This window comes from Bombina bombina, chromosome 7 (genome assembly GCF_027579735.1).
Source record: "Bombina bombina isolate aBomBom1 chromosome 7, aBomBom1.pri, whole genome shotgun sequence".
NCBI lineage: Eukaryota > Metazoa > Chordata > Amphibia > Anura > Bombinatoridae > Bombina > Bombina bombina.
Window position 1 is genome coordinate 587,174,928 of NC_069505.1, and position 18,165 is coordinate 587,193,092.

Below are 18,165 nucleotides of genomic sequence, written 5' to 3' on the forward strand. Positions count from 1 at the left end.
ATCCAAGATGGCGTCCCTTCAATTCCGATTGGCTGATAGAATTCTATCAGCCAATCGGAATTAAGGTAGAAAAAATCTGATTGGCTGATACAATCAGCCAATCAGATTGAAGTTCAATCCGATTGGAACAGCCAATATAATGCCAGCTCAATCCTATTGGCTGATTGGATCAGCCAATAGGATTGAAGTTCAATACTATTGGCTGATTGCATCATCCAATAGGATTTTTTCTACCTCAATTCCGATTGGCTGATAGAATAGAATCAGCCAATCGGAATTGAAGTGACGCCATCTTGGATGACATCACTTAAAGGAACCGTCATTTAGTAAGAAGACTTCGATGGAAGAGGATGCTCCTCGCCGGATGTCTTGAAGATGGACCCTCTCCGCGCCGGATGGATGAAGATAGAAGATGCCATCTGGATGAAGACTTCTGCCCATCTGGAGGACCACTTCGCCCGGCTTGGATGAAGACTTCTCCCGTCTTTGTTGAGGACTTCGGCCCGGTTGGGTGAATACGTCTCCAGGTAAGGTGATCTTCAAGGGGTTAGTGTTAGTTTTTTTTAAGGGGGTATTGGGTGGGTTTTAGAGTAAGGTTGGTTGTGTGGGTGGTGGGTTTTAATGTTGGGGGGGGATTTGTAATGTTCTTACAGGTAAAAGAGCTGATTACTTTGGGGCAATGCCCCACAAAAGGCCCTTTTAAGAGCTATTTTGTAATTTAGTGTAGGGTAGGTTGCGGCGATGTTAGGAATGGCAGATTAGAGGTTAATAAAATTTAACTAGTGATTGCGAGGCAGGAGTGCGGGGGGTTAATATATTTATTATAGTGGCGGCGATGTCCGGTTCGGCAGATTAGGGGTTAAAAATTGTATTATAGTGTTTACGATGTGGGAGGGCCTCGGTTTAGGGGTTAATAGGTAGTTTATGGGTGTTAGTGTACTTTTTAGCACTTTAGTTAAGAGTTTTATGCTAATTTAACTAGTGTTTGCGATGCAGGAGTGCGGCAGTTTAGGGGTTAATATATTTATTATAGTGGCGGCGGTGTCCGGAGCAGCAGATTAGCAGCAGATTAGGGGTTAATAATATAATGCAGGTGTCGGCGATGTCGGGGGCGGCAGATTAGGAGTTAATAAGTGTAAGATTAGGGGTGTTTAGACTCGGGGTTCATGTTAGGGTGTTAGGTGTAAACATAAATTGTATTTCCCCATAGGAATCAATGGGGCTGCGTTAAAAGCTAAATGCTGCTTTTTTGCAGGTGTTAGACTTTTTTTCAGCCGGCTCTCCCCGTTGATTCCTATGGGGAAATCGTGCACGAGCACGTTACACCAGCTCACCGCTCACTTAAGCAGTGCTGGTATTGGAGTGAGATGTGGAGCAAAATTTTGCTCAACGCTCACTTCTTCTCTTTTAATGCCGGTTTGTAAAAACTCGTAATACCAGCGCTGTCTGTAAGTGAGTTGTGAACATAAACTGCTCGTTAGCACCTCACCCTGTTTCCACAAAACTCCTAATCTAGCCGTATGAAAGGCAGAGAGAATCACTTCATACAGAGGAACAAACTAGCAAATGAAATTTAGTACATAAGGGGGTAAAGAGAAAATGGGTATGTCTCTCACGGCCCAAATGTATTAATAAATGCGCATTGGTGCACAAAACTGAATATACATGAATATCTGAAGCTAGTCCGCAAATGATACTAGTGGCAACTGCAAGTAAATAATGGAATTCATAAAGTTCATAGAGTTCATGAAACAAGTATGGTAGCGGATACGAAATCCGTATATTCAAAATAGCAGAGGTCCCACAGAGATTTCCTTCAGGGGATTTACTTACTCGCTAGTACCCCAATCATATGAGATACGGATGATGCAGGGGGGGGTGGATTGCTTGCTGGCTTCTAATAAGAGTCCTGTGTGTGTCGACGGCTTTGACTACGTCTTGGACCGCGCCAGCACCTCTCCAGCAGTCAGATTTTCTCCCTCAGAGCGTCTCCGACTACGTCAGCACCTCTCAGGCAGTCAGATTTTCTCCCTCAGAGCGTCTCCGACTACATCAGCACCTCTCAGGCAATCAGATTTCTCCCTCAGGGCCTTTTTGAAAGGTCTCTTGTCTTTTCTTCTATGCTCTGGCCAATTACAGACACATAGAAATGAGTTACTATCCTGAACCAGCAATCACTGTGTAGTAGACTTCTGTGGGGTCAGGGCGCCAGATACTATAGGAAGCACTCCAATCTTATATAATTAGATCTTATATAATAAGACCAGCTTTTAACCCATTCCTCACTTTCTTCTGTGACAGAAGAAAGTGAGGAATGGGTTAAAAGCTGATTTAATTATTATTGCAAAAAGCTTTAGGAAAAATATTGTCTCTGCACTTCAATATGAAGTTTGTTATGTGAGTCCTGTCAAGGAGATCACCTTTAGAAAAGCAGTGTAAAAATTTATAAAAAATAACAGATCAAATGGGGATTTAAACAGAATTTATGTGCATGGCTTAAAGGGACACTGAACCCAATTTTTTTCTTTCAAGATTCAGATAGAGCAGCGATTTTAAGCAACTTTCTTATTTACTCCTATTATCATTTGTTCTTCATTCTCTTGGTATCTTTATTTGAAAAGCAAGAATGTAAATCTTAGGAGCTGGACCATTTTAGGTTGTCTGCTCTATCATCTGAATCATGAAAGAGCTTTGGATTTAGTATCCTTTTAAGTATAATGAATCCTTAGGTGAAATCATTACATTGTGAATCAACTAAAATGTCCAATTAACAAAATAAAAAATGAATGAGCTGCTAAGACCTAAATTATCCTGAAAAGGAGACATCTGAAAATAAATAGTAGATCATAGAACTGCTGAAAATGTAGATGCTCTAGAGCCTTAGATACACTAAACAGTTCAAATCTGTGAACAAAATAAAAGCGCACCTCCGATTCACGTTTATAGCTTAAAGGGACATTCCAGCCAAAACTGGAGCCCTCTTTGGCAGGGTCGGACTGGGAATAAAAAGCAGCCTTGCACATGGGTGCATGTACGTTTTAAATAGAATCATTTTTGGAATATACATGTATTAGCAAAAATGCTTCTAATAAAAGCTACAGCTGTTTCAAAAGTGGATTTAAGTATGCTCCATGCACCAGCATTTGAAACACAGCACTTGCTGAGAGAGCCTAAGGTGCTTTTACCGTCTGGTAATTACTGACGCCTAGATTACGAGTTTTGTGGTAACAGGGGTGCGGTGCTAACGAGCAGTTTTCTCTCACCGCTCACTTTCCTGCAGCGCTGGTATTACAAGTTTTCAGAAACCCGTCGTTAAAAGCCAAAAAGTGAGCGTAGAGCGGTGAGCTGGTGTGACGTGATCGTGCACGATTTTCCCATAGGGATCAACGGGGAGAGCCGGCTGAAAAAAAGTCTAACACCTGCAAAAAAGCAGCGTAAAACTGAGTAACGCAGCCCCATTAATTCCTATGGAGAAATAAAATTTATGTTTACACCTAACACCCTAACATGAACCCTGAGTCTAAAAACCCCTAATCTTACACTTATTAACAGCTAATCTTTAGCCCCGACATCACCGACACCTACATTATAATTATTAACCCCTAATCTGCCACTCTGGACACCGTCGCCACCTACATTATACTTATTAACCACTAATCTGCTGCCCCCAACATCGCCGACACCTACATTATATTTATTAACCCCTAATGTACCACCCCTATGTCGCCACAACCTACCTACACTTATTAACCCCTAATCTGCCGCCCCCAACGTCGCTGCCACTATATTAAATGTATTAACCGCTAAACCTAACTCTAACCCTAACCCTAACACCCCCTAATTGAAATATAATTTAAATAAATCTAAATAAAATTACTATCATTAACTACTTTATTCCTATTTAAAACTAAATACTTACCTATAAAATAAACCCTAATATAGCTACAATATAACTAATACTTACATTGTATCTATTTTAGGATTTATTTTTATTTTACAGGCAAGTTTGTATTTATTTTAACTAGGTACAATAGTTATTAAATAGTTATTAACTATTTAATAGCTACCTAGCTAAAATAAATACAAATATACCTGTAGAATAAAACCTAACCTAAGTTACACTAACACCTAACACTACACTATAATTAACTAAATTAAATACAATTACCTAAATTAAATTAAATTAGCTAAAGTACAAAAACAAACAAACACTAAATTACAGAAAATAATAAACAAATTACAGATATTTAAACTAATTACACCTAATTACACCTAATCTAATAGCCCTATTAAAATAAAAAAGCCTCGCCAAAATAAAAAAAAACCTAGCTTAAACTAAACTACCAATAGCCCTTAAAAGGGCCTTTTGCGGGGCATTGCCCCAAAGTAATCAGCTCTTTTACCTGTAAAAAAAATACAAACAACCCCCCAACAGTAAAACCCACCACCCACACAACCAACCCCCCAAATAAAATACTAACTAAAAAAAACCTAAGCTCCCCATTGCCCTGAAAAGGGCATTTGGATGGGCATTGCCCTTAAAAGGGCAGTTAGCTCTTTTGAGGCCCAAAGCCCTAACCTAAAAATAAAACCCACCTAATACACCCTTAAAAAAATCTAACACTAACGCCCTGAAGATCGACTTACTGTTCTGAAGACCGGACATCCATCCTTAAGGAAGCAGCAGAAGTGGTCCTCCAGACGGGCAGAAGTCTTCATCCAGACGGCATCTTCTATCTTCATCCATCCACCGCGGAGCTGCTCCATCATCAAGACATCCGACGCGGAGCATTCTCTTCATCCGGAGTCTTCTTACTGAATGAATATAACTTAAAGTGACGTCATCCAAGATGGCGTCCCTTAGATTCCCGATTGGCTGATAGAATTCTATCAGCCAATCGGAATTAAGGTAGGAAAAATCCTATTGGCTGATTCAATCAGCCAATAGGATTTAAGCTCAATCATATTGGCTGATCCAATCAGCCAATAGGATTGAGATCGCATGCCATTGGCTGTTCCAATCATGTCTTGAAGATGGACCCGCTCCGCACCGGATGGATGAAGATAGAAGATGCCGTCTGGATGAAGACTTCTGCCCGTCTGGAGGACCACTTCGCCCGGCTTTGATGAAGACTTCTCCTGGCTTCCTTGAGGACTTTGGCCCGGCTTGGATGAAGACATCTCCCGGTAAGTCGATCTTCAGGGTGTTAGTGTTAGGTTTTTTTAAGGGTGTATTGGGTGTTTTTTTTTTTTTTAGGTTAGGGTTTGGGCGGCAAAAGAGCTAACTTCCCTTTTAAGGGCAATGCCCATCCAAATGCCCTTTTCAGGGCAATAGGGAGCTTAGGTTTTTTTTAATTTAGGTTTTTAATTGGGGGGTTGGTTGTGTGGGTGGTGGGTTTTACTGTTGGGGGGGGTTGTTTGTATTTTTTTTTTACAGGTAAAAGAGTTGATTACTTTGGGGCAATGCCCCGCAAAAGTCCCTTTTAAGGGCTATTGGCAGTTTAGTTTAGGCTAGGGTTTTTTTTTATTTTGGGGGGGCTTTTTATATTAATAGGGCTATTAGATTAGGTGTAATTAGTTTAAATATCTGTAATTTGTTTATTATTTTCTGTAATTTAGTGGGGGGGGTTTGTACTTTAGCTAATTTAATTTAATTTAGGTAATTGTATTTAATTTATTTAATTATAGTGTAGTGTTAGGTGTTAGTGTAACTTTGGTTAGGTTTTATTTTACAGGTACTTTTGTATTTATTTTAGCTAGGTAGTTATTAAATAGTTAATAACTATTTAATAACTATTCTACCTAGTTAAAATAAATACAAACTTGGCTGTAAAATAAAAATAAATCCTAAAATAGATACAATGTAAGTATTAGTTATATTGTAGCTATATTAGGGTTTATTTTATAGGTAAGTATTTAGTTTTAAATAGGAATAATTTAGTTAATGATAATAATTTTATTTAGATTTATTTAAATTATATTTAAGTTAGGGGGTGTTAAGGTTAGGGTTAGGGGTTAATACATTTATTATAGTGGCGGCGACGTTGGGAGCGGCAGATTAGGGGTTAATAAATGTAGGTAGGTGGCGGCGATGTTAGGGATGGCAGATTAGGGGTTAATAATATTTAACTAATGTTTGCAAGGCGGGAGTGCGGCGGTTTAGGGGTTAATATGTTTACTATAGTGAAGGCGACGTTGGGACGGCAGATTAGGGGTTAATAAGTGTAGGTAGGTTGCGGCGACATTGGGGGCGGCAGATTAGGGGTTAATAAATATAATGTAGGTGGCGGCGGTGTCCGGAGTGGCAGATTAGGGGTTAATAAATATAATGTAGGTGGCGGCGGTGTCCGGAGCGGCAGATTAGGGGTTAAAAAATTTTTTTTAGTGTTTGCGATGCGGGAGGGCCTCGGTTTAGGGGTTAATAGGTAGTTTATGGGTGTTAGTGTACTTTGTAGCACTTTAGTTATGAGTTTTATGTTACCGCGTTGTACATAAGACTCATAACTACTGACTTTCAAATGCGTTAGAAATCTTGACAGGAGGGGGTGTACCGCTCACTTTTTGGCCTCCCAGGACAGACATGTAATACCAGTGGTATGAAAAGTCCCATAGAAAAAAGGGTTTACGAAGTTTACGTAAGTCGTTTTGAGGTAAGGCCAAAAAAGTGTGCGGTGCCCCTAAACCTGCAAGACTCGTAATACCAGTGGTAGGAAAAAGCAGCGTTAGCACCTGTTAATGCTGCTTTTTTTAGCTACCGCAAAACTCGTAATCTAGGCCTCAATTTGTTAATTGCTGACATGATACAAGTCCCACTGGTGCTCTGAACAGCTGCAGTATTTAATATGCTGGTGCACTGAGAACATGCCAGCCCATACGATTAACTTTGGTTATCTCTAGAGGATATCAGAAAAAAACTGGATAATATTAAAAAGACAGTCAAGTCCAGAAAAAATGTTCATGTTCCAAATAGGGCATGTAATTTTAAACAACTTTCCCATTTACTTTTATCACCAATTTTGCTTTGTTCTCTTGGTATTCTAGGTTGAAAGCTAAACCTAGGAAGGCTCATATGATAATTTCTAAACCCTTGAAGGCCTCCTCTTATCACATGCTTTTTTATTTGCTTTTCACAACAGGGGAGAGCAGGGGAGAGCTAGTGCATGTTAGCCATATACTGTAGATAACATTGTGATCATGCCCGTGGCTTGTGGCAGACACTGCACTAATTGGTTAAAATGAAAATCAATAGATAATAAATAAAATGTCATGTGATCAGGGGGCTGTCAGAAGATGCTTAGATACAAGTTATAACAGGTTATGCAAAACTGGGGAATGGGTAATAAATGGATTATCTATCTTTTTAAACATCAACAATTCTGGTGTTGACTGTCCCTTTAAGGTAAATTAAACTCCAGGCACAGATGGAATACATCCAAGGGTTTTACAGGAACTTAGCACTGTTATAGACAAACCTCTACTCTTAAATTTTCAAGACTCATTATCCTCAGGCACGGTACCGGCACGGTACCCCAGGAGTGGCGTAAAGCTGATGTGGTGCCACTCTTAAAGGGAAGCAGGGATGATCCAGGAAGCTATAGACCAGTTAGTCTGGCATCAATAGTGGGGAAGATATTTGAAGGGATTATAAGGGAATTTATTGATGAGCACATTTGTGTAAACAAAATTATGAGTTCTAATCAAGTGTGTTCACCAAAAATGGGCCGCCATCTAAACTTACATTCTTGCATTTCAAATAAAGATACCAAGAGAATGAAGAAAATTTGATAATAGGAGTAAATTAGAAAATTGCTTAAAATTGCATGCTCTATCTGAATCATGAAAGAAAAAATTTGGGTTCAGTGTCCCTTTAAGGGACTGGGAATAGCTGAAAATGTTAGCTTATGGATAAATAACTGGATAAAAGATAGGGAGCAATAAATATTAGTAAATGGATCATTCTCAGATTGGACAAAGGTATTCAGTTGAGTCCCTCAGGGATCAGTACTGGGCCCTGTTCTTTTTAATAATTTAAAATAATGACTTGGAGCTAGGATTAAATAGCAACATCTCTATTTTAGCAGATGATACAAAGTTATGTAAGGTCATTAGGTCAGATCAGGATCTGCAAAAATTAGAAGTATGGGCAGGTAAATGGAACAGGAAAATGCAAGGTTCTACATTTTGGAAGTAAAAATAAGCAGGCAATATATTATTTAAATAGGACAAGACTTAGCCAAACAGAGGAGGAAAGGGATTTGGGAGTAGTAATAGATAACAAGCTAAAGATGGGTGCACAATGCAGGGCAGCAGATTAAAAGGCTAATAAGATACTAGCATGTATTAAAAGAGGTATTGATTCAAGGGAGGGGCTAGCCAAACTGGGTCTGTTATTTTTAGAAAAAAGGCTCTTGAGAGGTGACATGATTACTTTATATAAATATATTCAATGTCCATATACAAAGATGGCAGAAGCTCTGTTTATTCCAAGAAAATTGTTTGTGCCAAGAGGTCACAGTTTAAGGATGGAGGAAAGGAGATTTAATCTCCTGCAAAGGAAAAATTTTTTCACTGTAAGAGCAATAAAATTGTGGAACTCATTACCAAAGGAGGTAGTGAATGCCAATACCTTAGATACATATACAAATTGTTTGGATACATTTCTGGCTAGAAACAGAATTCATGGTTATGATTGCTTGTATTAAATGGGTCACCTTTTAGTTGGATTAATTTAATATTAAAGGGACACTGAACCCAATTTTTTTCTTTTGTGATTCAGATAGAGAATGCAATTTTAAGCAACTTTCTAATTTACTGCTATTATCAAATTTTTCTTAGTTTTCTTGCTATCTTTATTTGAAAAAGAAGGCATCTAAGCTAAGGAGCCAGCCATTTTTTGGTTCAGTGCTTGACAGCACTTATTTATTGGTGGGTGAATTTATCCACCAATTAGCAAGAACAACCCAGGTTGTTCACCAAAAATGGGCTGGCATCTAAACTTACATTCTCGGTTTTCAAATAACGATTCCAACAGAATGAAGAAAATTTGATAATAGGAGTAAATTAGAAAGTTGCTTAAAATTGCATGCTCTATCTGAATCACGAAAGAAAAAAAATGGGTTCAATGTCCTTTTAACTGGAGTTTTTTTGCAAGTATATTAGATTTGTATAGGTTGAACTTGATGGACTTCAGTGTTTTTTCAACCTCATCTACTATGTTACTATGTTACTGCATGTAATAGACACTACTATTAAGAAGAATATGCACAGATACTGTTATTATTAAATCCAGTATAAAACCTTTTAAAAACGTACTTAGAAGCTTCCAATTTAGCACTGTTGATGAGATTAGGCTGGGACACCCAGTGTCAAATTTATCAAACTTACTTTGTTTTCTTTGATGCACCAACATTCACTCATTCAGAAACAAATACAAAGAACAGAGCAAAACATTTTTTCCCCGTTCATTTGAATATGAATATACTAGTAAGTATCATACTATATTTACCTATTTAGGCAATTGACTTATTTTTTTAATAATTTTTAGCCTCTGGAATCAACTAAAACTATGGACAAAGACAACAAGACAATACAGATATTTTTCATTCTTAAAGGAATTTCAGACATCCCTGAACTCGAGACACTAATCTTCTTTTTGGTTCTTCTTATGTATCTCATGACTATTGGAGGTAATGTGGTTATTCTTCTGCTAATCTCCTTGGATCATCAGTTGCACACTCCCATGTATTTCTTCCTAGGAAACCTCTCTCTAATGGATATGTGCTCCACCACCGTAACTCTACATAAGGTCCTCAGTGGTTTCATAACAAGGGATGACACCATATCACCTCAAATCTGTATTTCTCAGATGTTTGTATACTTATCATTGGCTAGAAATGAGATGTTTATATTGACAGCTATGAGCTATGATCGATATGTGGCCATATGTAACCCTTTCCATTATCCAGTAATCATGAACTACAGAGTATGTGCTGTGTTGGCAATTTTCTGCTGGGTTTTTGGTTTTATAGAATTAATACCATATTTTGTCATAATGTTAACATTTTCCTGTTATAGGTCTAACATAATTGACCACTTTTACTGTGACATTGTACCTCTTATGAAACTGGTTTGTAATGATATCTCTGCTTTGGAGATGTTGATGAACACAGATGGGCTTATTTTTGGTGTTGTATCCTTTTTTCTAACCTTCTTGTCTTATGTTGTCATTATTATCACCATACTGAAGATCCGTAACAGTACTGGGAGACGTAAAGCCTTCTACACATGCTCCTCTCATCTCACGGTCATCATCCTTCTCTATACAACACTTTTCATTTTATATTTTGGAACAACGGACAGTTTGGTGTAAAAAAAAATATTCTCTCTGTTTAACACAGCTATTGTCCCTTTACTTAACCCACTTATTTATAGTTTGAAAAATAAAGATGTAAAGTCGGCGCTGAGACGACAGCTAAGATACATTAAAGTTAGAATTTAAAGGGACATAAAACAGTATGAAGTAATATAAGTTTCTATAAATATAATGCAGCCAAAGCTTACCTGCAAAACGGTTCAGGGCATAGCTTCTGCAGAATGCACTCATGCACATACACGGTAGAGGGCAGAATCACATGGCACCTGAGTATAGCAGTGCACAGTATAAGGCTGAAGCTTTCACAAAGCATGTGACATTATCCCCATGGAAACGAGCAAGCCTCTTGGCAACAAATTATAGCAGTACCTGCTGTCCTTCCTCTTGCCCCCCTTGCTTGCATAAGTAATTATCCTCACATGCACACTTTGTTTTATGATAAAAAAGGTTTGGACTAGGTCATTAATAAGTGGGGTGGAGCAGGTAACACTAAAGTGCACTTTTGCAGATCTTTGGAAATTTTAATAAATTACTTATAAGCTATATTTTTACACTTTTTCACTCACCGTTTTACCTCAGTTGACCATTTTGTAATATGCACATAACTCAAAAAGTTTTATGGCACTTTAAGATATAATTAGTGAAGAGTAATATTTTTAGCAGCTGTTTTCTTGCTAATTTCTATTTTGCATGAGAAAATTACAGAAAATTAGCAAGTTTAGAATCTAGTTTCTAAACTTAGCACTTTTGTATCATTGAAAGTTAGTAGTAACTATTCATGTAGCACCACTGCAGGAACTTAAAAAACAACTGGCATTTCCTATTGGTTCACATTATATAAAAATGTTCCCCTCCCCCCCTTTACTTGTATGTGTCTACTCTCCCCCATTTTCAGCTTTAGATACACTGGATGCTATGCAAATCTTGCAGTTGTGATATATTGTGCAGGACAGTCCTGTTTTAGGAGCAATATTCCTCTGCTCCTTGAGCTGCATTGCATTATTTCCCTTATTATATATGTACCATGTTACTCTCACCCTAAATGGCCATACAATTATCCTGTCTACAGACTGTGCCTACAGATCCTGTCTACAGACTGTACCTACAGATCCTGTCTACAGACTGTGCATACAGATCCTGTTGCTACAGACTGTGCATACAGATCCTGTCTAAAGACTGTGCCTACAGATCCTGTCTACAGACTGTACCTACAGATCCTGTCTACAGACTGCACCTACAGATCCTGTCTACAGACTGTGCTACAGATCTTGTCTACAGATTGTGCCTACAGATCCTGTCTACATACTGTACCTACAGATCTTGTCTACAGATGGTGCCTACAGACCCTGTCTACATACTGTGCCTACAGATCCTTTCTACAGACTTTGCTATAGATCCTGTCTACGGACTGTACCTACAGATCCTGTCTACAGACTGCACCTACAGATCCTGTCTACAGACTGCACCTACAGATCCTGTCTACAGACTGCACCTACAGATCCTGTCTACAGACTGTGTTTTAAGATCCTGTCTACATAATGTGCCTCAGATCCTGTCTACAGAGTGTGCCTACAGATCCTGTCTACAGACTGTGCTTTAATATCCTGTCAACAGAATGTACTTACAGATCCTGTCTACAGACTGTGCTTTAAGATCCTGTCTACATAATGTGCCTCAGATTCTGTCTACAGAGTGTGCCTACTGATCATGTCTACAGACTGTGCCTACAGACTGTGCCTACAGATCCTGTCTACAGACTGTGCCTAAAGATCCTGTCTACATAATGTGCCTCAGATTCTGTCTACAGACTGTGCCTAAAGATCCTGTCTACAGACTGTGCCTAAAGATCCTGTCTACATAATGTGCCTCAGATTCTGTCTACAGAGTGTGCCTACTGATCATGTCTACAGACTGTGCCTACAGACTGTGCCTAAAGATCCTGTCTACAGACAGTGCTTTGAGATCCTGTCTACATAATGTGCCTCAGATCCTGTCTACAGAGTGTGCCTACAGATCCTGTCTACATATTGTGCCTACAGATCCTGTCTACAGAGTGTGCCTACAGATCCTGTCTACAGAGTGTGCTTACAGATCCTGTCTACAGAGTGTGCTTACAGATCCTGTCTACAGACTGTGCCTCAGATCCTGTCTACAGAGTGTGCCTACAGATCCTGTCTACAGACTGTGCCTACAGATCCTGTCTACATACTGTGCCTCAGATCCTGTCTACAGACTGTGCCTACAGATCCTGTCTACAGACTGTGCCTACAGAGACGTAACGCTTCCTCTCTGCTCGTTGTCTAGGGCGCTCTGGCAGTTGCCAGGGATCTGGCGGTTCCTCTGAGTGTGTGGCGATGACGTCATCGCCGGACGTCTCCTCCTCTCTGAACCCGGGTCCTTGAGCTCTTGGCATGAATCGGCAGCTATGTAAGTACTTGCTTCACTTACATTCTCTGCCCTGTACTTGCTTCACTTACATTCTCTGCCCAAGTATAGGTGTTACTTTTTGTGCTCCTAGGTGCTGTGTACTGTATTACTGGATTGCTATTTACGTTACTGAACTCTGACTACTCTGATTGTTTAACCCCTAAAGTCCTGGATTGCCATAACATTGCTTAACTCTGCATGTCTGATCACTCTGCCTGCTTATCCCCTGAACTACTGGATTGCTATACTGTTGGATATCCTTTTGTTGCTGACTCCTGCCTGTTCCCGGTCTCTCTATTGGTTTACCCCTGAACTACTATGCTGCCGATTTTTCATCCTATTGCCGCTGAGTACTGCCCTGCCTGCTGTGAGTACTGTTTACTTCATTTCACAAACTCTCTCTGCTCTGGGATATTTCCTATCATTCCACTTGACATCGGGAAAAGAAGACTACTGGCCAAGTTTGGTCTGATAGCGGAATATCCCACAAGCATTACACAGATCATGTCTACATACTGTGCCTGCAGATCCTGTTTACAGACTGTGCTTACAGATCCTGTCTACAGCCTGTGTCTACAGATCCTATCTATAGACTGTGCTGACAGATGCTATCTATATACTGTGCCTATAGATCGTGTCTACTGACTGTGTCTACAGATCCTGTCTATGTACTGTGCTTACAGATCCGGTCTACATTCTGTGCCTACAGATCCTGTCTACAGACTGTGCCTACAGATCCTGTCTACAGATTGTGTCTACAGATACTGTCTATCTACTGTGCCTACAGACCCTGTCTACAGACTGTGCCTACAGATCCTGTCTACATACTGTGCCTACAGATCCTGTCTACAGATTGTGTCTACAGATCCTGTCTACCTACTGTGCCTACAGACCCTGTCTACAGACTGTGCCTACAGATCCTGTCTACAGACTGTGCTACAGATCTTGTCTATAGACTGTGCCTACAGATCCTGTCTACAGACTGTGCCTACAGATCCTGTCTACATACTGTGCCTACAGATCCTGTCTACAGACTGTGCTACAGATCTTGTCTATAGACTGTACCTACAGATCCTGTCTACAGACTGTGCTACAGATCTTGTCTATAGACTGTGCCTACAGATCCTGTCTACAGACTGTGCCTACAGATCCTGTCTACAGACTGTGCTACAGATCTTGTCTATAGACTGTGCCTACAGATCCTGTCTACAGACTGTGCTACAGATCTTGTCTATAGACTGTGCCTACAGATCCTGTCTACAGACTGTGCCTACAGATTCTGTCTACAGACTGTACCTACAAATCCTGTCTACATACTTTGTATACAGATCCTGTCTAAAGACTGTGCTTACAGATGCTGTCTACATACCGTGCCTACAGATGCTGTCTACATACCGTGCCTACAGATCCTGTCTACATACTGTGTCTACAGATCAAATCTACATTCTGTGCCTACAGATCCTGTCTACAAAAACTTAAAAATAAAGAGCAGCGCTCATAACGCTAAAGACAAGGATTTTATTTATAAAATTTAAAATATGGTAATATATAACTTTAAAACAAGAGTTTGCACTCTATAGAATACAAATATAAAAGTTATAACAATTATAACATATAATAATTGTTGGTTATTAGTAATAACATATGATATTCGTTGGTTATTAATATTGATTCATATAAAAGTCACTTATCGTATTAATCGGATGATCTGGTTTTTGCAACAGTGAAAAAATGTTGTTTCCTTTTAGTAGGTCACCTGTGATCCAATGGCCAGTAGTATGTCTTCAATCTCGTTACTCTTAAATTCAAATTGTAGTGGATTTTGTAAGGCAATAAAGCAATCCAGTATAATCGATTTAGATGTTACCATTAAAAACTCACGCCCCTGTTGTAGCCAATTCTTTTGCAATCTTTTTCTTGCCTTCCAGTAAAACAATTAGGTTTCCAGGCTAGCGATCTTTATGCCGGCACTTCAGGGTTCACACGGAGCTGGTATTCGGCATGTTAGCTGCAAGTGGAGCGTCTGAAGCTATACAATAAGACAGAAAAAATGGAGCCAACCCCATAAACGTATCTGCATTGCTGGAGGCAGGAGATTGAGTAAGCAGCATCATTTTAAGTCAGATGATTTTGTCACCCAGAAAGACATCAAGGGAGGTACCCTGATTACATACAGTGTGCCGTTTGGAGCAGTTACCGGTGAAGTAATGAATACCAGCTCTGTGTGAACCCTGAAGTGCCAACAAAAAGATCGCTAGCCTGGAAACCTAATTTTCTTACAGGAAGGCAAGAAAAAGATCGCAAAAGAATTGCCTATAACAGGGGCGTGAGTTTTTAATGGTAACATCTAAATCAATTATACTGGATTGCTTTATTGCCTTATAAAATCCGCTACAATTTTAATTTAAGAGTAACGAGATTGAAGACATACTACTGGCCATTGGATCACATGTGACCTACTAAAAGAAAACAAAGTTTTTTCACTGTTGCAAAAACCAGATCATCTGGAAATACGATGAGTGACTTTTATATGAATCGCTATTAATAACCAACGATTATTATATGTAATAATTGTTAGAACTTTTATATTTGTATTCTAAAGAGTGCACACTCTTGTTTTAATGGAAAATATTACCATATTTTAAATTGCATAAATAAAATCCTTGTCTTTAGCCTTATGAGCGCTTCTCTTTATTTTTAAGTTTTTGTATAATTTAACACTGTAACATACAGGTACAGTATAAGAGAAGCTTGACATTAATTTTTCTTTCTATTGTTGGGTATATTTTATTAGATCCGGTCTACAGATTGTGCCTACAGATCCCTTATACAGATTGTGTCTACATATCCTGTCTACTTACTGTGCCTACAGATCCTGTCTACATACTGCGCCTACAGTTCCTGTCTACATACTGCGCCTACAGATTCCGTCTACATATTGTGCCAACAGATCCTGCCTACAGACTTTGTAACAGATCCTATCTACAGGCTCTGCATACAGATCCTGTCTACATACTGTGCCTACAGATCCTGTCTATGTACTGTGCTTACAGATGCTGTCTAAATACTGTGCGTACAGATCCTGTCTACAGACTGTGTTACAGATCCTGTCTACAGATTGTGCCTACAGATCCTGTCTACAGACTGTGCCTACAGATCCTGTCTACATACTGTGCCTACAGATCCTGTCTAAATACTGTGCGTACAGATCCTGTCTACAGACTGTGTTACAGATCCTGTCTACAGATGGTGCCTACAGATCCTGTCTACAGACTGTGTTACAGATCCTGTCTACATATTGTGCCTACAGATCCTGTCTACATATTGTGCCTACAGATCCTGTCTACAGACTATGCCTACAGATCCTGTCTACAGACTGTTCTACAGATCCTGTCTACAGATTGTGCCCACATATCCTGTCTACATACTGTCCCTACAGATCCTGTCTACAGACTGTGCTTACAGATCCTGTCTACACACTGTGCCTACAGATCCTGTCTACATACTGTGCCTTGTCAGTATATTTATGAAAATCTAAGTAGTGCTCTCCAAATAATATATCAGCTTATGGCAGGGTTACAACACAATATACTTAATAATTATCCTTAAAACTAGAAACCCTTAATCAACATGCATCTACTAGAAACCATACAATTAATATAAATATCTGAATTCTTTTATTTAGTTAATATCCATGAACATTTTTGAAATATATTTGTAATATTAGAATATGACACAATATTATATACGTTAAAACCAACTATTAAGATATGCTATCCTTCTTATAAAACCCAGAAAAACTTATCCTTAAAACCAACCTTTCATTTAGAGCTGCATTTAAAATATTACAATGAGACTAAAACCTTTCACATCCAAGCAACACAATTCTAAATAGTGCTTATAAACAATAGGATAATATATATTATGCTATTTAACTGCAATTTATCCTAATACAATATTGACTTAAAACACCAGAACTTGCACAGATAAGTTATTTAGCCAATCAGATACAGGTTTAAACAATATATAGGCTGTGACTACCAATTTAAAATACAATTTATTTCCCTGACTCTGCCAAACCAGCAACAATGAATGCTTATTTTAAATTGTTTTTTTTTATACAAACAGGCCAGCTAAGAACTATCCAAAACAATGACACACAGTTTAAAAGTACAATCTGCTTACTATAATTTAACTGTAGTGGCTATGCATATAACTTATCTTACCAATGACCTTGTATACATTACCAAATAAACAGCAATCCAGTTTCCAATGTTTCTCAACAGATCCAATTTCACCTCAGAATACCAAAAAGTATAATTTGCAGTCAATGAGAAGAATTGATCAGCTTTGCTTTGAGTATATGGCATTTCACGCCAGCATCCAATTACCAGTCAGCTCAGCCAAAATCTCCCAATATTAATTATAGGTGAAGCAGCATCAGATCAATTTCCTGATCGTTTTGATATGAAACATCATGTTTTATTATTAACATTGTATTATATTAAAGCAATTTAACACTGCTAATTATTAGCTTAAAATGCATTATAATTTTATCAGTATCCTGGTATTTCTATAGAAATAACAGCCTATTTTTATATTTCCAGATTGGTAGTATTTAAAACTCCTGATATACTGCATTTATTCAGATATAGCATGTTACATTTCTGTGTATTTCTTCCGGAATACATGAATCCTGTCTATGTAGATCTGAAATAAAAATAAATGTTAATAATCACTTCTCTTCAGGTCCATAAACATCTATTCATGTTCCTAAACACACAGAGGCTAAGATATTCATGCTTTCAAAATATGCATGTATATATACAATACACATATACATATATAGATATATATACACATACACATACACATCCACTTCTATGCAGTATCTTGTATTTATTTTCCTAGTATATTTTATTTGAAATCTAAATACAGTTGTTGGAAACATGTAAGTCATGTGCTTTCTCTATGTTATCCTAACCCCAGACGTATGTTTAACATCTTGTATATTCCAGTATTAGTAGCCACACAGCATGAGCCACTCAACAAATCTGTGCTAATTATCAGTCCCTTTTGAAAAATGCTCGCATTTTTCACATCTCTTCAGACGGATCGGCATCTCCATTAGAGGAAACCCATATAGGGGCATGTATCCTGATCTAGGTATCAGAATGCTGTCTTTTAACATTCGTTCCCAGGCAATCACACAGATGGTTTCTGAAACTGTGTTACATTTTAATTAAACCAAATGTTCTATTGTTCTCATTTTAGCCAGGAATGTCTCCTTCAAAGTAATCTCTATGAGTCTCCTGTGTAATATAGAAAGTGGGGGAGAACCAAACCTGTCTGAAGTCAGTTTGTCT

At 38.5% G+C, this 18,165-nt stretch overlaps 2 protein-coding genes across 2 annotated transcripts in view; one reads left to right on the top strand and one right to left on the bottom strand.

Annotated features, from left to right (window-relative positions):
- The window catches only part of LOC128667151 (uncharacterized protein C6orf132 homolog), a 121,460-nt gene that overhangs the window by 42,402 nt on the left and 60,893 nt on the right, over nucleotides 1–18,165 (bottom strand). The window lies entirely within an intron of this gene.
- On the top strand, nucleotides 9,566–10,369 carry LOC128636606 (olfactory receptor 13C9-like). Its single transcript, XM_053689598.1, has one exon. The coding sequence runs from the start codon at nucleotides 9,566–9,568 to the stop codon at nucleotides 10,367–10,369; it is 804 nt and encodes a 267-aa protein (XP_053545573.1).